The 21,820-nt window shown below is 50.3% G+C and overlaps 1 protein-coding gene across 1 annotated transcript in view; it reads right to left on the bottom strand.

Annotated features, from left to right (window-relative positions):
- SYCE2 (synaptonemal complex central element protein 2) overlaps positions 1-21,820 on the bottom strand; it is a 427,934-nt gene that overhangs the window by 138,085 nt on the left and 268,029 nt on the right. The window contains exon 4 of the mRNA XM_078657991.1: positions 8,870-9,007. Coding sequence (XP_078514117.1) covers positions 8,870-9,007 — 138 coding nt within the window. The remainder of the gene's footprint in view (positions 1-8,869; positions 9,008-21,820) is intronic.

Below are 21,820 nucleotides of genomic sequence, written 5' to 3'. Positions count from 1 at the left end.
ACTCGACTACCAACGATTGCTGTGAGGTAACAGGAGTCATTTTCCTGTTTCAGGTAGTCACGGTGGAATGCAAATTGACAGTCTTTACCTTCATCGAGATAGTAATAACCTGGGATCGTTCTGCTTTTCGTGTTATTATTGACTTGTCATTTAAATATCAGTTACCTTTTGGAAAAAGGAGGATCAGGAGCCTTACTAATCCTATGGAATAGACACTGAATCAATGTATTCAAGAGACAAACCTTTATTGACTGCTTATTTCCTCTGAAGTGCAAATCTTCTTTACATTTTGAAGACTTCTGGTTTTCTTTGTTTCATTTCACACTTTTATTTTTGGGTATGTATACAAAAGGCATAAGTGAATGTTTTCAGTTTTTTAGTCATGTCATTATGTGAGGAATCTAATGTCTCTCTGTTTTCTGGTTTTGAAGGAATGAGGAAGTAGCCTTTTGAGAAACATAATTTACAGTATGGAAGAAGTGTGATAAGAATGTATTTTATGAGGTAATGAAGGTTTCATTCATTAGTGAGACTTTACGAGAGTAGTCATAATCTTGTTGGTAATTGTTCTTTTACTTCTTTCAGGTATTATTCCTTCTTCCTTGCTGTTCCCTTCCTAATCCCTTTCCCCAACTTGATCACCCTAACACTCTGTTAATTCTAGTATACAGAGGGGCGTGGCCTGCGGCGTCAAGATGGCGGTCGCACTCTAAGAGTGCTCCTGGATCTTGTCCGGCATCCGCTTCTTCTTGCCTGCCTCCGCGCCATCTGACAGCCAATTGGGGCTCCCTGAAGTGCCTGCTTTCCGCCGATGCCCTTTGGAGCGGTCCCGGTGCTCCCTAGCTGCTCCTCCTGATCTTCGCTCCTGGAGGCCGGACGCGGGCAAGATGGCGGCCCCCAGGTAGCGTGGGTCACTGCACAGACGGGCCTTGACGACATCCCGGTGACCCGGGCCTGTGAGGTCGAACGCCCGGCTCCATTCCGGTGTCATCGAGGTGCGGCGCGGCGGAGCTGGAAGACGCTGCCTACGGTCTCTGGCGCCGGAGCCGCGGCGGGACACCATCGGGCCGTGGGCCCACCCAGGGGTGCCCGATAAGGGTGTCGTGCGGCGGAGGCGGCTGCTGGTCCTGCCCCAGGCCCGCCGGAGCGGTCGTCCCAGTGGGAGCGGTGAGGCGACGGATCCGACCCAACGAGATCAAGGTGAGGAGGTCCTGGGGGGGGGGGGGGAGTTGTGTGGACCGGCCCGCGCTCTCGGCCTCAGGGACCCAGGGAATCCTTGTGTAGCGGCCTTCGGCCCGCGCGTGGTGCCCCGACACCCCGCCGCCCTTCCAGTGATGGACGATGCTCTGCTGCGGGGCCGGTGAGAGTCGCTCTCCTACACCGGCCCTCCCTCTCTCCCTCTGCTCTGGAGGGCTTCTGGCCCCCTCCCTGCCGCTCATGTGAGGCCGGACATCCAGGGGGTGACGGTGGGATTCTCCGGGGCCCCACAGACAGGAGAGGGCTTGCGACGGTGACCGGACCTCTGCGGGGGGTGGCCGTTCCCTTCGAGGTGCCCCGACAGCCAGGAGCGCCCGTGGGGGAAAGAAAGGCTGGAGCCACGCGCCTGGCCCTGTGACCCGGGCCCCCGCGTTCCCCCGAGGCAGCCCCCCGGCCCTTTCCCACGGGCAGGAGTGTTTTGACCCTGCTAAATCTACCGGCGGAGGAACCTTCCCAACACAGTGTGGACCTTTTCCTCATCCGGGGTGGCTGTGATCGCCTGAACCCGACCAAGGGGTTTTGTACCGCGAGGAGACTACCGTGAATGACCATCTGGACTTGACCCACCTGGAGCGGTGTGACCCGGGGGGAGTGAGGTGGGCCCATCACCAATCCTCTGGGGCGGCCTGACTCCTTCAACGGATCTACCGGAGGCCCACTACTAAGTGTTCCTGATCCTTGCCCTAGCCGCGGCGGAAGGCCCCAGCACCCCGGGGACTGACCATCGCTCCGCGGGCGGCCTCCGCCTCCGACCTCTCCACCTATAAAGCTTGGTTACAGGTTGGACCGAGGACCACGGAGGAATCCATCTGATCTACCAGAGAGCCTGGTACCGCCGGAACTGCAACCCGTCCCTCCTCGCCACCTGTCGGTCGCCTGTCAGCACCCATGGGCAAAGCCCGCGCCCCCCCGGCCTCACCACCCAAACGACAATGGAACAATTTGCGAAACAAGATCGAGGGCCTGGCGGCGGGGCGGGGGCTGGTCCTGGCACAGCCGGAGATCTGTCAACCATCCTTCAAGCGATACCCGCATCCCAGACGTCCGTGGAAAGCAAGATAGGGGAGGTGAGGATTGACGTGGGCCTCATTCGCCAGAACCTCCGCAAGGCCACGGAGCGCTTCACGGAGGCGGAATACCGGATCTCCACGGTGGAGGACGACGTCGCTACCCTCAAGTCTCAGATGGCCCGTCTCCAGTCACAGACCGTAGAGCTCCATCGTAGGGTAGAAGACGCTGAAAACAAAGTGCGCCGGACCAATCTGCGCCTCCTGGGGTTCCCTGAAGGAGCGGAGAAGGATCCGCTCCTGGATGCCCAAGGAGAGGTTTCTCCCCCTGGTTCGCGGTGGAGCGGGAGCATCGCTCCCTCGCTCCTAAACCACCGCCTGGAGGGCCGGCCCGCCCTATCATCCTTCGCGTCCTCAACTTCCGCGACAGGGACGCCATCCTGGGGCGGCCAGCGAGTTGGGGCCACTGCATCACCAAGACTCTACGATAATGATATTCCCGGACTACTCCAAAGAGGTCCAGTCTCAACGTCGCTCATACGTCAAACAGAAACTCAGGACGATGGGCCTACGTTATGGACTCCTCTTCCCGGCCCGACTAAAAGTGATTTTCCAGAACAAGACGCTCTTTATTGACTCCCCTCAAACGGCGTGGACCTGGCTCACGGAGGAGCGGCCGCTCCGACAGCAGGGGACCCTCTCCCCCTCCCGGGGAGCCCTGGAGCGGGTGAACCGCACGGCGCCGAAGCCCAGGCGCCGCAGAACTGGATCCCGGAAAAGAGCTGGCCGCCGGGGTGGTGGCTCCCAATCGCCCGAGGGGAGGACCCAACGCTCCTTGCTCCAGACCCAGGCAGCCGTGCCCCGCTCCCCTGCCACTGGCCTCCTCCCTGATCGACCTGAGCAGCGCCCCCGGACCCGATGAGACTCTGAGACGCGCCGCATCGGACTCTGACCTGTCCGGGAGTTCGGTGATCCGCTGCTCGGACAAAGACACTGAGTCATGACGGCCACTATCTTCGGTGCCTGTAGCTTTGACCTGAAGTCCATCGCTACCGACCATGTCTCTAGCTGGGCGCTCGAGCTCGCACGGAGCTCACTAATCGGATATGTTGGGGATTTCTCAGTGTTACACTCCTGAGTTCATGTACCCTGGCTTGCAGATGCCTATTTGACGATGTTTTCTTTACCTGGCAATTAGCCTGTCATCCTAACACATGGAGGGGGTCCAACTCTGCCATGTCCCAATCTTGTGGTTGCTAACCATTTTAGTTTAGCTGGTTGCCTCCCTGCGAGGTTGTAGCTAGTTAGGGCGACAGATGCTTCCCGTTTCGAAGTATAGGGTGGGGGGAGTTGGGGGGAACGAGAGGGGAGAGGGACCGCTGTCCCTCCAGACTTTGTTGTTTTTGGCCGTCTACGGGCCGTTGTCGGTGCTTTTCATTGATAGTCACATACCCTCTTGTCTCTCTTGGCAACCGCATGTGCCCCTGTTTCCACAAGACACAGCCCGGTCCCCGGGGTTGAGCCTAGACCCACCCCCTGCCCACAGGGGGTGTGTCTCTCAAGGTTTGGTTGTTGCTGGCCGCCTCCGGGTCGCCTTGTTCGGTTTATGTGTGTAGTCATGAGTCCCAATGTTCTCAGCATTTGTCACATATGCCCCTACCTGGGCCCCAAAACCCCAGACGCCACTGGATCCCTCCCCAGGCTGAGGGGAGACTCCTGAATCCCATCTACTCCATGCCAGATCCCACCCCTACACATGACCCACATCCCTGACACGCCACTCCTCATCCTCTAATGGAATGTGAACGGCCTCCTTGACCGTATCAAATTAACTGCGGTGCTGGGTGCAGCCCGCCGCCACATGGCGGATGCCCTGCTCCTCCAGGAGACCCACCTCCTAGGATCCCAGTGCCACTTCCTAGCCCGTTAAGGGTTCGACCGAGTCTGGCACTCCGGCTTCGCCAGGGGCTCCGGGGGGTGGCCATTCTTCTGCGGCGAGGGCTCCCCTTTACCGTAACCCATGCCATCACCGATACACAAGGTACATATGTGGCGGTGTCGGGCCTAGTTGAGGGCAACCCCCTGAACCTCCTGTGCGTCTATGTGCCCCCGGCGCTCCTGTCCTCCACCCTTCAGCACCTCACACGAGTGGTCTCTTCCCTCCCCCAGGGCCTCACAGTTGTCGGGGGTGACTTTAACGCGGTCCTCCAGCCCTCCAGGGATGTGTCGGTCCCTCCATCGGCGCAAAGGCACGCCTCTGTGAAATGTCTTGAGGGCTGGGCATCGGCGCTGGGACTTTTTGATGTATGGAGGGTGTGGAACCCCCCAAAAGAACAATATACCCATCATAACCACTCACGATAGACTTGATTCTGATGCCCGCTACTGACTGCCAGCTGGTGTCCGGAGCGGAGATTCTCGCTGGTGGGATCTCTTATCACTTCCCTGTTGCCATCCGCATTGGGTCTCCGTCCACCTGCCCTAGGACCATTTGGCGCTTCAACGCGTGGTACCTACAGGACCCCGACCTAGTCGACTCCCTTGGCCAGGAACTCCGGAATTACTTTTCCGCCAATATAGGGTCGGTATCTTCACAGGGAACGCTCTGGGAGGCGGGTAAGCCAGTGCTTCGAGGAGTCGCCAGTGGACTCGTACATGCCAAGCGTGCGGTCAAGTCAGCCCAACTGGCACAGCTGGAGTCCAAGGCTGTCCGCTTAGAGCGGGACCAGCTGGAGGCCTATGCCACTGACTACTCCAGACAACTGGCTCTGGTTCGTGACGAGATTCGGCGGCTTTCTCTGGAGTCGGCCCAAATGCTCTGGCGATCCTCGGTTGCCCGCATCTACGGATGGGGCGACAAAAACTGGAGGCTGCTCTATAATTTGATCTCCTATCCCAGAGCCCACCGTATTATCCCTGAGATCTGTGCGGCTGATGGGACTTGTCGGGTGACCTCTCAGGCCATTGCGCAAACCTTTGCACAATACTACGAGGCCCTTAATACCGCACGCCCCCCGGCGCCTCCCTCACAGACCTGATGGCAGAATCCGACATGTCTTTGCCTTGTCTTCCTCAGAAAAAATCCACAGGGCCATCGCCCTGTTACACTCCGGCAAAACACCTGGACCGGATGGCTTCCCCCAGGAATACTACTCTACGTTCCGTGAGGATCTGGTGCCCCATCTGACGGAGCTCTTCCGACAGGTGGTGGAGGACGGGTCCTGCCCATCCGAGTCGGATGTGGTGACTATCGTGGTCATCCCAAAGACACACCCACCCTCCCTAGACTGCTCCGACTTTAGGCCCATTTCCCTGATTAATACTGAAATTAAGATCTTCGCCGCCGCCATCGCCCAGAGACTCCGCCCTCTCCGGGCTGACCTGGTCTACCCTGATCAATGCGGCTTTATGCGGGCCAGGGGTACCCGACACTGTATCCGCTGTCTCCACCTTGCCCTAGCTCACCGCCATCGGCTCTCCCCCTATCTGGCTCTTCTCCTTCTCGATTTCGAGAAAGCCTTCGACACGGTGGACTGGGGGTACCTGGGAGACTTTTGGAGAAGTTGGACTTTGGCCTTCCCTTCCGCCGCCTGATCCGGGTCCTCTACAACAGCCCTAGAGCTCGGGTGCTCGTTAACGGCAGACTCTCCGACCCGTTCCCGATCCGGAGAGGCACCCGCCAGGGCCGTCCTCTCTCCCCACTCCTATTCACGTTAGCGATGGAGCCCCTGACGGCACTCATACGACAAGACCCCTTGATTCGGGGGTGGCAATGGGATCAGAGCCAAGTGGACAAAATTGCTTTATATGCGGACAACGTGCTGCTCTATTTGGCTGACCCGGAACGCTCCGGCCCCAGGTCCCTGAAAGCCCTTTCAGCCTTTGAGCGAGTCTCCGGTCTCCGCCTTAACCCAGCAAAGTCCACGCTGGTCCCCCTCCATTCCTCGCGGGCCTGCTTTGACTGGCAGGCGGTGATCCCCCTCCGGAGGCTGTCATTCAAGTACCTGGGTGTGTGGATGGCCCTCCTGCCCAAACTGGAGTGGACACTCAACATCACCCCCCCTAGTCACCAGGATGAAAACTGATCTTCGAAATTGGCAATCCCTTCCCCTTAACCCGCTGGGACGAAGCGCCCTTTTTAAAATGATGATCCTTCCCTGCTTCCTCTATATTCTACAAAAGACCTCGATTCCCCTCACAAGCGGCTGGTTCCGAGAATTGGATAGCGCGCTGATCCGATACTTATGGGGAAGGGGTCGTTCGCGCCTGTCCCTCACTCACTCCCAAATTCCCCCCTTCGACGGTAGTATGGGAGTCACTAACCTCTACGCCTACTACTTGGCCACCAAACTCATCGTGATCCACGACTGGTTGGCAGGTGGGTGGTCTGACCCCGCCTACCAGGTAGAACTCACTGTTCTTGAGTTCCCACAACTGCAAGCTTTCCTTTACGGCTCCCCGGTGCCCCAGGACATGCCCTCTATCACCAGGTCAGTCCTTAATGCTTGGCTTGCCGCACTCTGCTTGGTGCACTGGGACCGGAAACTGATAAGGCAAACGCCCCTTTGGTGTGGCACTTGGTTGGGCGAGACCGCTGCCCTGGAGTGGTTCCGTCGAAGGGACCTGGTGGGAATAACCCTACTAGGAGACGTGTGGGTGGGGGACCACATACGTTCCTTCTCTGACCTACAGCAGCGACACTCACTCCTACACACCCAGTTTTACAAATACCTACAACTCCGCCAAGCCCTCCACACTCACCTCCCCGTACCCACTTCCCTTCCAGAGTTTAGTCCCCTGGAGGCCCAAGTCATGATGGGAAATCTGGGGAGGGGAGGGGTCTCCCGCATATACCGTGCCCTGGTTAATAATTCCCCCGCATCCTTGGATCGCCTTAGGGAGCGATGGGAAGGTTGGGTGGGCCCCTTGGACGAAGCTGATTGGCGTGACGCCCAGAACCCCAACCACATCCTCAAAATTACGCCTAGTCCAGCTCTACTTCCTCCACGCGGCCTATTTGACGCCGGTCCGCCTCTTTCGAGCAGGTGCACGAACATCCCCGGCCTGCGCCCGATGCGCTGGTACCCCGGCCGACTTCTTCCATATGGTGTGGTTGTGCCCGGCCTTGGAATCATTCTGGAGGGGGGTGGAGGGAGAGCTGACGGGTGCGTTGGGTTGGGTGGTCCCTCATGACCCGAGACATCTGTTTTTGGGAGTGTTTGATGGTTTAGACGGCTCCCGAGCCGATAAGCGCCTCCTGGGAACGGCGCTAGCAGTGGCAAAACGGGACATTGCAGCCAAATGGTCTCAGGCGGAGGCACCTACTCTGCGGAAATGGAGGAGGGGGGTAGATTGGTGTCGGACACAAGAGGAGTCCGTTTTTGAGGCCCAGGGTTGTCCAGAGCGCTTTCATAAAGTGTGGGGCAAATGGTTTGGCTTATTACGATTGTGATGGCCTTGTTGCATTATTGTGTTCGGTGGGTACCAACGACTTCTTCTATTTTTGATGCTATGCCTTGTGATGTCATAGGGCGGGGACGTTTTTTTTTAAAGGACTATGTGACTTGCCACGAATGTATTTTATTTGTGTTAAAACCTTAATAAAAATTGATTATCAAAAATTCTAGTATACAGAATGGGGATTAACAAGAGTGGACCTATTTGTGCATCCTTCGGATCCTGAGGAGTTATCTTCTGCGCACATCACGTGGAAGTCTGACAAGTGGACTATTCGTGGGAGTGACCTCAAGCGTAGGACACAGATTAGGCCTATGACTTGTGCTTCGACTACGACTGATTCTAGTTTTCAGCAATGTGGAGTGTGGTCTCCTCATTCCGAATGGCCTAGGAGTGAACAATGCTACACCTGTAGCACAACTCAGAGTCATACCCTGAGCCCAAGCTCCACAGACATACCTTGTGACATCTAATTCCTGCAATGTTGGCACAGCTTGAATGCTGTCATATTCAGTGGGGACATTTTTCACTAGCGCACTGAGACAAGTTTTAGGAGCCATCACATGAGCAAAAAAGGTTGGAGCGGAGTTCCCTGTCACACTGAAAGGAGCAGAAAGAAAGGAAATGATGTCAGTGCACCACGGTGGCGCTTTATATGCTGCTCTGTTCAGTCGCTTCCAGGACAGTACAATGTCACCGCTGAGCCACAGAGCACCACCAATCAGCCCCTAGAAGCATTATCAAAGAATTCTATGGATGTTCTCTGGTGTTTGGGGCTGTTCAAAAAAGTAAGGAATCTATGGTTTTGGTATGTTAGTCAAGGATGCTTACTGCTTTCATAGTTATACATAAAACCCCACAGTTGACAGAATATTATTTTCATATAAGATATATTAAAAAGGCTAACATATTTTATTAAAACTTTTATGGTTGTACTTGTGCTTACACACAGCATTTACTTCTTGTTATCTCATAGAAGAAGGGGATACAAGTCCTATGGTGCCATTCATTCTCTAGGATTATATGACTGTGGATACAAAGGTACCACCAGAGACAAGAAGACAATGATGGGTCTAGCCTACCCTCACCGCTCAGAGCTCTGGCTGCACGCAAAGGTCCTTGTACACTGTGACCACAGTGTGGCACACCTGTTTCAGCTCGGTCTCCAGTTGACTGATTCGTTCCAGGATCTCGGGGAGCTCCTGCAGCTTGTCCTGAAGCAGCTTGTTGTTATGATCATACAGCTCGTACATTTTTTCCTCCAGTTTCTGAGCCAGGTCATTCACCTTGTAAAAAATGGGAAGTTAAACAAATGAATGACTGGAACTTTTGTGTGCTGTTGTATTCTTCTCACACTCTTTTCAGCATTCATTTGCAGCTCAATCAGTATCACCGCACTGAAGGTTTTTAATATATTTTTAATATAAATACTACCAGCATCAAAGTACTATTCACAGGTTTAAATGAAGTGTATAAAGGAAGCTTGAAAATAACAAGTTTTGATAAATAACAAGTTTCGATAAAGAACAAGTTACTTACCTGTACACTGTGGTTCTCCAATTTTGATATGAAAATAAGTTACTTACCTGTAACTGTAGTTCTCCAGTATTGGTATCTTTCATAGATTCACATGCTTCAATGATTCCTCGGGGGAGTCTCACAGTACAACAATAAAGCAGTAATAATCATTATCATGGGCTATTATGGCAATGAACAATCACTTGAATAGCCTATCTATGTCCTTTTTATTTTAAGGGCAAACATGAACTAAAACCAATCAGGCAATAGCATGATGTAGAACACTCTCAAGAGAGGCTGAGTCCCTCAGATGTTTCAAAGCACATGTGGGAAATAAATCCCAAGCTATAAGGTGAGCCTCTCAGTTATTTTCTTCTCCAGTATTGGATCTTTCATAGATTCACATGCTTGAATCAGAATAGCAAGCAGTTCATGTATTTGTATACTTTATAGTAGTAGCACAAATAGCGGATGGTAGGTAGTAATATATATTTATAACAAATACCTATGCAATTTAAAATAAACACATATGCTTAAATACATGTAGCTATATATATATATATGTATATATGTATATATATATATATATATATATATATATATATATATACAAAGCTCCTTCCGATCTTCGGGGCCCGTAGACAGGTGATGCGTTATGCCAGCGGAGTGCGCCGGTCTACAATATACCAATAAATCCAAGTAAGACACACACTCAGGGAAGATATTGTCCAGTAGATGGCTTTACTTTCCAGTTACGAGTTTCGACTACAGCAGTCTTGATCACACACTGTGTTACTTGCCAACTTCGCTAACATATGCATTGCCAGAAACAAACAAAGGACAATATTGGTCCTTGAAGTTAGATTGTGTGTTTCCATAGCAGACATCTTGGAGTATGTTGATTGACTTACATACATTGCCTGATGACATGTCGAACAGCCCCCAATTAGACCTATTGCATTGCAAACCATTTAGACATTAAGTACATGCTGTTAGTAATTTCTCCCTGTCTTTGAATAGTGCAGATAGCAGATCATATAAGAAAATGCATACGCCATAGTGGCTACTGTCTCATAATGGCCATCGCAAAGCAACCCATGGCGTGGTTGGGAGCACGGAGAAGATGGCGGCTTGCGCCTGCGTCGCCTCCCATGGAAGAGCCTTTTTTAAGCCTTTCAATACGTTTCTTGCTGTATTTAAGGTAATTTCTTTCACCAAATCTCTGCTGAGAGTCTGGGTAATCGAGCGGCATCGATACATAGGAGAGCCACTTACCGGTTGCGCAGCGGCCTGTTCTCTTCCAGCCCTATCATCACGCATCGTACCTCCGAGGCCGTGCCCCAATCAGGCTTCTCGTGGCAATCGTTACTGCTGCATTGGGGCACTGCTGCAACCAGGCAACATCTAAATGACATGGGCTGGACGAGGAAAGAGGTGAATGAGGGTGATGTGAGCTTTTCAACTACAAAGAAGTAAGAGCAAGCACTCTTAATCCCTTGCGCTCGGACTGCCTGACTTTAAAATGGCAGCCGCAATGATGGTCTCTTACAAGATTCCCATCTACACCTGCTAAACTTGCTATCACTGCAACCGGCTACCTGCAAACTCATATAGCCTAGTGCTCTTATGAGATCAGGCTACTCATCCACGGCTCCACAACACATATATATTGCCTATTAGCGCATATGCAAGAATACAGTGCCTGACCCTGCTATGGCCCCTATCATGGTATCATGAATTCTGCTGTGGAGCTGCATAAAATGGTGGCCCCTATGTCCTGAGGGTGGAATAGACCATTTACTCGAAGCTGCAGCTGATGGGTGCCTGACCCTAACATGACCGCCAGTTGTGACTTTTTCCCCCCCAAGCTGAACCCTTCTTTATATAATCCTACCAGGACTGTGCCTGACCTCAAGATGGTGTCTGGAATTCATTCAGATCATGGTTTCTGCCCCCACACACAAATCTGACAATCTCTGAGTACTCAAACTTGTAGTAGTGGATCGTGCACTACGATGTTTTTGCGTTATTTCAAATGTTTGTCGTGCTCCAGTGATACTCTCCCTACCCAGGAGTGTGTTAAATAAAGTCTTAAGGTCGCAGTCCCAAGTGCTCTTGGGCTGTCTCACTGTGCACAGGCTTGTTGTGCTAAAATAAAAAGATCTGCACGATTTGTTCTTCTTATTTATGTCATTTATTTCAAATTATTCCATATAGTGTTGTCTTCACACTAGTAAAATACTTCTTGCATGGCTGTCGTTCATATAACTACAATATCCATAATGCAATATTCTCCTTTCTTAGTTCATGCAATTCATGCGGTTCTCCCAATTCTCCCAATGCATTTCGGCACGTAGTGCCTTCGTCAGGGAATACCTAAACAAAAAATTTTCCTTTTAATGCTGAGAAAACTTATCGTTTAATATTAATACTGACGTTGATGCGAGTACAAGTTAGCTTCGTTATTAATCTCTAGTGTGATGTTGTTAAAGTCTTTAATTGGGAAATCACACATGCGTGTAAACCGCTGTGAAACCTTAAAATCTAACGCGGGGTGCGCTGTTCGTGATCTAATCTGTTACGTGTACCACTGTTCCAATAGATTTACCGTTTCCGTGCACTCTTTTCATGTGCTCGCGTTTAATGCTGACCCAGCTTGTGATTTAATTACCTTGACATGCTATTATCTTTACGTTTATGAAGTGTGTTAAAAAACGCGCTTACCAGGTCCTCTCTAATGCCGCTTTCTCCGGTTCTCCTTTACTCCGAGTTCGAATAACGCTGCACCGTCTCTAAGCTGCTATGTCGCGCTGATGATGTCTAATTTTAATAAATAGATTTACGCTGGCCGCTCTTAAAGGGGCCATGCGTTTCATGTCAATACTGCTGAGTTATATAAAGTGGGATGTGTAATAAAATAATGTGCGTAATTGGGATCTGAAAAATACTCGCGACTATGCGCATGTGATAACTGGGTATTACTCTAAAGATTCTCATCTGGGTACATATATACATTGGTGTTCACTCGACCACATTATACAACTGTGTTCAATAACAATTGTTATGTCGGTTAAAACTACAGATAAAACAAAAGTTCAACTCTTTCATTTAACCCATGTGGTTTGAGAGTATTAAGATGATATATCCAGTGATTTTCCCTCTTCAAAAGAGTCTTTTTATTGTCTTTACCTTCAGTTCTTGTGATTACCTCTAGAATGCAGGCTTTTAATTGACTTATCTGATGATTCGCTTCCAGAAAATGGGTGGCAATGGTGGATTTCATCATTTTTGTTCTTATATTGCTTTTGTGCTCATAGAGTCTCGTTTTCAATTTCCGCTCTGTCTGTCCAATGTATGCTTTCCCGCAGGGGCATTTTAACATGTAGATAGTGTTCATAGTGTCACATGTCGCGTTCACTTTCAGTTGAATTTTATATCCTTTCATTGGGTGTGTGATGGTGCTTCCTGTGATTATATTGTGACAATTGCTACAGTTCCAACATGGTTTAGTTCCCGTGTATTCAATGGTGTCTTCTTCTTTCGGCGATTTTAAGATGTCTCCCATGTTCTTAGATCTAGTATATACAAACAGTGGATCCTGTGAAAAAATGTTGTTGAAATCTGGTTCCGCTCTTAGGATCTCCCAATGTCGTCTAATGATCTTTCTGTAATGTTAACTCATATTTGAATATTTGGTCACGCACGTGATTCTTTTGTCATCTTTCGCTAACTTGGCTTCAAATAGAGCTTCTCTGGGCTTCTTCGTCATTCTCTCCATGGCGTCTAGTATCACCTTATCAGGGTACCCACGTTGTTTGAAACGTGTTGTCATTAGTGTGTTCTGTATGGAAAGCTCACTTGGATCCGAGACGATCCTTTTTACCCTCAAAAACTTGAGAATACGGTAGGTGAAGTTTTAATGGGTTGGGATGATAGCTTTCGTACCTTAGAATGTTATTTTTATCCGTTTTCTTTTTGTAGAGGTTTGTGGAAAATCCTGTGGGTTGTCTGGTTATTTCTACGTCCAAGAAATGAATAGTTTTATCTTGTATTTCTGAAGTGAATTGTATTCTCTCATCTATGAGATTAAGTTTTTCAATTTGGATTGCCAACTCTTCTTTTGTACCTTGCCAAATAGTAAAGATGTCATCAATAAATCGTACATATAGAATTATATGTTCGTTCCATTTGTTGTTTTTCAAAATGTGCGTCTCCTCGAACTCATGCATGAAGATATTTGCGTATGTGGGAGCCGCACAATTTCACATGGATGTCCCGCTTTTTTGGAGGTACCAATTGTCACGGATGATGTCATCAGTGAAGTCACTGACCATGTCATGAGTGTGAGAAGTTGGCCTGATATATGATGCTCACTAGTTCTAGTGATCACCTTGTATCAGTCCAAACAACCCTTATGGTGATTGGTTGTAAGTCAACCTTATAGACCAGCTATCCTAATGGTAGCATGGACAAAGCAGTCTTAGGCTAAACTCTTTTGGCATGTGAAGCCAGCTGTTTTACCACAATATAACCCCTTGAATACCAGATGAAAGGACACCACACAGGTTGTTATGAAAATAAACAATATATTTATTAATAACAAACACCTCTGAACTCTTTATGAGATCAGAGGGCTAAGCACATGACAATCTCTTAGGAAAAATACGATAAGTTGCACAAAATTACGATGGTGCACTAGGGGCACGGCAAACCATATACTAAGTAAATGGGTTAAGGAAATCGATAGAAGGAATGGAGCTGTCCAGAGGCTGTAGGAACGCTGGGACTACACTACCCTAACTTTAGGTAAGTAATAGGAGGCCCACGGGACGCGTGTGCAGAGTGTGAACTCACACGCGAGATGCGTAACAACGTCTATGGACAGTACAGTTCAAGAAAAAGGTGAGTACGGACAATCCTGACTAGTTAGGACTAAAACGACTGAATCTAGACACTAGGAGAGTCAAGCTACCCTTGAGCACGGAAATGCTCTCGTTACCTCACCCACGGGCTGCGGGTGCATAGGTGCGAAGTCGTGTCGGGTTTCTGCATTGAAGTCTATGGAGCCTGAAAGAAAAGATGCTGCAGGCGACCAGGAGGAAGACGTCCGGTGTGATCCAAGGGTGGATCAGAGATGCTGAAGACCTGAAAGCAGAGGGGACAATGTTCACAGTCACTAGCCAGTGACTGGAGTGGAACCAGGAAGGAACCAGATGTCGTCGTCGCGATCAGGTGAAGAGTGGACGCTTGTCTCTGCAGCCACGTGGACCAGGAGGTGTCTTCGACGACCAGGATGGAGGCACGAGCTGTCCCACGCAGGCTCTCGCTGTCGGCGGTGTCGGATCCGGATTTGGAGTCAACAGGCCTTGGCAAAGGCAACCCACGCGGTGAGTTGAAACGGCGTCTGGAGTGGACCAGGAGGGTCCGGGGTGCTCCTCTTTTGGAAGGGAGCAAGGGCCAGTCTGGAGCGACAAGACCAGCAGTGAAGTTTTCAAAGATCGTCGTCTAGGAGGTCACTAGCCAGCCGGCAAGTGACCAGACAACGCGTCGAGCAGCAAACAGGCAGAAGGCCCTCACGCAGATCTCGTGGAGGCTGGAGGGCTGATCTTCAGTGCAGGAGCTGCTCGGGGCTGGGGCTTCTCAATCCCCAAAGCACTTGGTCGAGTTTACCTCAGAAGTCGTGCTGGAAGCGAAGTGCAGTTTCTCCATGATGGCCGGTCCCACGTGTCTCGTCGCACCCATGGATCTCAGCTGTGCTGCAGATGTGAGTTGAGGTCGGAGAGGTCTGGGAATCCGGGTCTCGTCGGGCTCTGAAGTCTGGATCCTCGAGGGAAGACGACAAAGTGAAGCCGCTGGACGCTTGATGGTGCCTGCAGTTGCAGGGTGGACACTCCTTGCCCACAAGGGAGATTTCTTCAGTCTTCTGTTGTAGAAAGTCGAAGTCCAGAGTTTCTTCTTGTAGAGTTTCAATTCAGGATTAATCTAATTTGGAATGGGACCAGCTCCTACCTTTATCCTGCTAAAGGGGGCTGTACTACGACTAGGTCCCTCCTATGGGTGGGACCAGGAAGGGGGGTGGTTACACCCCCTACCCTTTGTCCGGTTTCGGGCCAGAGCTGGGGCAGGGATGCCCCAGCAAATGGTTTGAACCGGTGTATGCGCAGGACACCTTGTGTGCCCCGGGCATGTCTCATTCCTTTCAGGCCTGTCCTACCCAATACACAAAATCCTGTCTGGGGTGGTGCTAGCACCTCCCAAGGCAGGAAACCCTTTGTCCAAGCCTCCCTTTGCTGGAAGGACTCCCAGCAGCAGGAGGTCAGACTTGTGTCTGTGGTGGCAGCATCCATTTTGTGATGCCAAGGCTCGAGTTAACTTTAACCGGGGTTCACAGTTACATACATGTCGTGTCCCTCTAGAAGGGTGGAATGCTACCCCTGTCGCCACAATTGGCGAGGGGGTAGTATTCCAATTCGTATGACACCTTACTCGACATGTTTTGATAATGTTATACCAGAGTTAGCATTCAACCGCGAGAATTATAATGTACTTAAGAGTATATGGTATAGCGTTATCATGGAACAGCTATTAGGACTTGGTTCCGCAAGCTGCAGACGGGCTCAGCTCATGCCAGAGCACCATCTCACATAATTCCAAGCACTCTGCCTTCAGGATTGATAAGGCCTGCCATAGGAGGGACTGATAGGAATATATGTGTCCATTTTGGGATTAGATATAGGTATACTATATCTAAAGCAAAGGGTGATTACACCACCTTGCCCCAGCTGTCTTACCAGCCAGTTGTGTCTGTTTAGATGGCCAGCCGGGGGTGGCATAATACATGCTTCAGCCCCTGGTAGGCCCTGGGTACACCTATGCCCTGGGTACCTAAGGTACACTGTACAGGGACTGATAAGGTGGCCCAGTACCAATTGGTAAATGCACTTTAAGTCCATGGATGTCAATTTAGAGAGAAAACAGCTAGGCTGTGGGTCTGATTAGCAGGCCCACAGCCAGGGAAAGTCGTAAACCAGTGAAGCAAAAAGCAAAAATCTGGGGTGACCATAGGATTGCAGACCCCACTCTCCTACAATGACTGATGTAATATGTGAAGTCATAAGCAGTGCATTGCGGGGCGCAAGTTATAGTTCACTCCGATAACTATAAACGGCTGAATTTCCCTGGTTTTATACGAGTGAAATCTGATCCTAACTATAATTTCCCTAGAACATTTGGTTTTCTCAGTGAATTGCAAAAGTTTTTTTAAATGCAAACTATACCATCTCTGTAACCTTTGTTTTTTTCAGTGAATTTATATATATATATATATATATATATATATATATATATCGTTTGCATAAATATAGAATCAAACACATGGAACCCAAAGAGGCTCACATTAAAGAAGGAAATGGCGTAAAACAACCTGTCCAACTGCTGCATCACTGCGCTGTGCCGATTCCAGGCAATAATGCTGCACAAATGTATGCACACCCTTCGAGGTCGAAGCACAACATACTTTCTCCAGAGGCACTCCCACAAAGAAGTTGAGCGGACACTGCCCTGGTTGAATGTGCCCTGGTTTTTGTTGTCAACGGTTTGCCCGCCTTCGAGTGGAAAAGACAGGATTGCATTGAGATCCATAGAGCAATGGTTGCTTTTGTGATTGCAGCCCCCTTACGAGTGTGTGCATACGAGACCAACAGCAGGTCATATTTTCTCCGTTGTTTAGTGCAATGTAAGTAGAACTTTACACATCTTTTATTCTCTAGCACATGGAGAGATCTTTCCGCTGGTGAAGTTGGATTCAGGAAGAAAATCCGTAATATAAAAGGCTCATCGAAGTGAAAGTCAGAAGTGTCTTAGGAATACATTTTGGATGGGTTCTAAGAATGATAGAATCAACCGTGAAGCGCAAGAAGGTTTCTTGAGTTGTGAAAACCTGTATCTCACTCACCCTTCTGGCTGAAGTGAGCGCTAGCAACAATGTAACATTCCATGTGAGACATTTGAGGTCTGCTCTGTGTATAGGCTCGAAACTCTTCATGATTTGAAAAAGAACTACATTCAAGGGCCAGTCCGGGGGAGGAGCCATTACTGGAGGAAACACTCTGAATTATAATGAGGAAGGCTGGCTCAGTATATAGTGTCCACCTATGGTGAGGCACTGTGCACTGAGTCCAGCCAACCCTTAGAGATATTGTTTAGGTCCCTGAAAATCAAAGCTCTCAATGGGTAGCTGTGGAGAGCAGCTAAGGCTTATCCAGGAGGGTGTAAAACAGTGGTATGTACCACTATGTCGGTATCTTTTCACAAGTAGAAAAATACTTTATATTTATTACTACACACTAGACACTAACTTGGTATATCTCCTACCCACAGATATCAATTACACACATAGAATACATAGAAAAGAGGTAAACAGCATAGGAAAGCACATAGGGCCCAACCGGGGGGCCAAACCATATACTAAAATAGTGGGATGAGAGGTGAGTACCAAACCAGGACTAGTACCCAAGGTTGGAGGACCCCAGGGTAAGCAAGGAGCCAGGGACCCTGAAGGAATCCTTGGATCAAGGTAGGTTGAAGACCCATTCCACCTGTGGATGCCCAGAAGATATAGATACCTGCACCAGGGTGCCCAAGTGCATATGGGTGAAGTGGTGTCGGAAACCTCAGCGGATGCCAAATGGTGGATCATGGAAGTACAGATGCTACAGCATCTCGTGGACCAGGATGGTGGAATCAGGACAAAGAATCTAAACGAGAAGAATGCAGAGGATGCAGGCAGGACAATGTCCTTGGAGCTGTGTAGTGCTGGAGGCAGGGGCTACTTGGAGCTTCAAGATCTGTGGTAGAAGGAGCCAACAAGCCTTGGTAATGAAAAACAGACTTGGTGCACAGGGAGGTGATTCACTTTGGTTAGAGAGGGAGTACAGTCTCCCAACTTGCAGGGAAGACTAGTCAGGCCTCTAGAGAACCAACAAAGTACCACCTGTGTTGCAGAGCTGGGTGATGTCTGTGGGACAACAGGATCAGAAAACCGGTCGTCGACGTTGAGGTGCCTGCAGATGCAGGGAAGTGACCCCTTCACTTTAAGGGAGATTCCTTCAGGCTAGGATGCAGGCTAAGTCCTTTGTGACTCAGAGGATACATGGCCATGGAGTTGCAGTTCATTGGAAAAGGACAGGGCCGAAAATGCAGCAGGATTCTTCCTACCAAGAACAGTTTTGTCAGGGGTCCTGGCTTGAAGAACAGCAGATTTACAGTGTCCACCAGCAGAAGAGTCTTTGAGCAATCTTCAGCGACAGGCAGTCTGTACCATAAGTTGTTGTCGGGACGAACCTAAAGACCCACCCTCAGGGAAGTCATTACGTAACCCTAAAAAGGGGAAAGACCTCTTCTCTGGTGACACACCTATCAGAGGTGGGGGGTCAGGGACACTAATCAGCTGTCCTAGACAGTCAGTTGCTCCCAGGCGCCAAGATTCAACACAGCAGAATAAAGTGGCCACCTGGAGGAACTCTGGGCACCTCCCTAGGCAGGAGCTGGACAGGGGGGTGGTCACTCCCCTGTCCTTTATGTAGTTTTGTGCCAGAGCACAAAACTACATAAAGGACATAAGGGCTCCTTAGCTGGTCAATACTGGTTTATGCATGGAGGGCACCAAATGAGCCCTTCAATGCAGTCTGATGGTGCTCGGAAGTGCTCCCAAACTACATAATTCTACATGAGATGTGGTCACACCTCTCCTTTGCAGAAAATCCTTGGTTCCCCTTTCCCTGTCCAAGTAAAGCTCAACAGCAGAGGGGCAGAATACGGTCTAGGGTCGCCAGCAGCCCGGGCTGACAGTCAGACCCTGTAAGGCTACACACATAGGTATTGGGAGTCCTCTAAGGAACCCCCCGTAAATGGTATCAAGCAACTAACCCTGGAATTGGTGTAGTTGCATGATTCCAACATGTTTGACACCAAACATGACCAGGTTCGGGGTAGCCATTATGTAGTTAGGCATCTCGACTTGCCAGTGTCCACTACATACCTTATAATGGCTGTCCCGCACTTACAAAGCCCAGAGAATGGAGTCCAGGGTTTTCAGGGGTACCTCTGCTCATTCAGGGGTACCCACACACTTAGAACCGTGCACCCTGCCCTTGGACTGAAGGGCCTACCTTAGGGGTGACTTATAGGTTTTGAGTGCAGTGACCAAGATATAAGTGAAACCTTATATGTGAAATGCAATGGCTGTTCTGCAGACACAGTTTGCATACGCTCCTATGGGTGGCATTATACATACTACAGCCCATGGGAGAGCACTGCTGTACCAATACCCTGGGCACTTCAGTATCATATATATAAGAGACTTACAATGGTACTCCAGTATGCCAATTGTGGGGTTTACAAAGAACTTACCGCACAAGTTACTACTTGTGCAACGATATATCTGTAAGAGACATTAGTTAGTGATAGATTCCTTACCTTAGAATATCCCCAGGCGTCAGACTGGATCCGGAAAATTTTGCGTAGCAATACCCCTGCGCGCTGACGTCAGTTCTGATACACAGCTTTTCCGCGCCAGATACGCAGAGCCATGATAGAACCAACACTGGTGCCATGAAACTAGGGCCCTGAAAGGGGATGACCTTAACCCTAGATATCGGTTCGCAGAACGGGGAGGATGGGTGGGTCGGTAAGGTATCTATCACTAACTAATGTCTCCTACAGATATATCGTTACACAAGTAGTAACTTGTGCATCTGAAAGAGACACGTTAGTGATAGATTACTTACCTTAGAATAGATACCCCAGCAATACCAACCCAGGTGGTGGGTCTGCAAACCAATAATCACACCAGAAAGTCCTGTAGGACGGAACGGCCAAAGAAGCCATCCCTCCGGACTTGGCTGTCCAGGCAATAGTGTCTTGCAAACGTGTGCAGCGAGGCCCACGTAGCTGCCTGGCAAATGTCCTGCAAGGGCACTCCTCGGCCCAGGGCAGTGGTAGTCGCCGTGGCCCGAGTGGAATGAACCCTTAGTCCAACAGGGGGCTCCTTCTTAGCCAAGGAGTAACACCCCTGGATACACAAGATGATCCACCGCGAGATGGTCCGCTTGTGCACCGCCTTTCCCTTCTTAGCGCCCACGTAACCAACAAAGAGTTGGTCATCCACCCGGAACTGGCGTGTGTGATCCAGATAGTAAGAGAGCGCACGTTTTGGGTCCAGACGATGGAGCCTCTCTTCCTCTTTTGAGGGATGCGGAAAGAAGGTGGGCAAGGTAATGGACTGCCCGATGTGGAAGGCCGTGACAACCTTGGTCAGGAAAGAGGGTCTCGTCCGCAACACAACCTTGTCCGGATGGACAGAGAGGAAAGGAGGTGTAGAAGAAAGAGCCTGGAGCTCACTCACTCTCCTGGCAGAGGTGATGGCAACCAGGAAAGCAGTCTTCCAAGTAAGAAGACGAAGAGGACAGTTATGGAGCGGCTCAAAGGGAGCACACATTAGGTAAGTAAGAACAAGTTTCAAGTCCCACTGGGGCATCACGAAAGGAACAGGAGGAAACATGTGTGTGATGCCCTTCAAAAACCTATTTACAATTGGGGACTTGAACAAGGAAGGCTGATCAGGTAGCTTTAAGAAGGCGGAAAGGGCAGAAAGGTACCCCTTGATAGTGCCCAGAGCAGAGCCCTGCTGGGCAAGAGAAAGAAGGAAGAGGAGAACCTCAGAAAGGGGTGCAGAGAGTGGATCCACAGCCTTTGCTGTGCACCATGCCACAAATCTGTTCCACCTGCAGGCGTATACCGACTTTGTGGAGGGATGCCTGGCTGCCAGAATGACATTACAGACTTCGGGAGGCAAGTCAAATGGCCTCAACTGTCGCCGCTCAATCTCCAAGCTTGTAGGTGGAAACTGGACAGGTTCGGGTGGAAGACCGTCCCCTGATGCTGCGACAGAAGGTCCTCCCGAAGAGGCAGACGAATCGGGGGATCGACTGACATGCTGAGTAGCTCGGGATACCAGTATCTTCGTGCCCAGTCCGGAGCCACAAGGATAACCTGGGCCCGGTCGCGCCTGATCTTCTTCAGCACTCTTGGCAGAAGTGGTATAGGCGGAAAGGCGTACAATAGACCGCAACTCCACTCGCGACGAAAAGCGTCTCCGAGCGAGTGCCGCCTTGGAAACTCCAACTGATGACATTGCGCGTTCTCTTCTGTGGCAAATAGATCTAACCAAGGCTCTCCACACTGCTGAAAGAGGCCTTGCGCCACGTCCGAGTTCAGACGCCATTCGTGATCCATCATGCACCGGCGGCTGAGTTTGTCCGCCCTGGCGTTCAGAGAACCTGCCAGGTGTTGAACCACCAGGGTCACGCCCTGATGTTCCAGCCACTGCCAGAGGCGCAGAGCCTCCCGGCATAGGGTCCACGACCCCACCCCGCCCTGTTTGTTGCAGTACCACATGGCGGTGGTGTTGTCAGTGAACACCTGCACTACACTCCCCCGGACAGAGGGGAGGAATGCCTTCAGTGCAAGTCGGATCGCCCGCAGCTCCAGAAGGTTGATGTGGAGCTGGGACTCCGCCGGAG

Source organism: Lissotriton helveticus, chromosome 1_1 (assembly GCF_964261635.1).
Source record: "Lissotriton helveticus chromosome 1_1, aLisHel1.1, whole genome shotgun sequence".
Classification (NCBI taxonomy): Eukaryota; Metazoa; Chordata; class Amphibia; order Caudata; family Salamandridae; genus Lissotriton; species Lissotriton helveticus.
The sequence above is the reverse complement of the archived record's forward strand: the minus strand, read 5'-3'. Positions and strand labels throughout refer to the sequence as shown.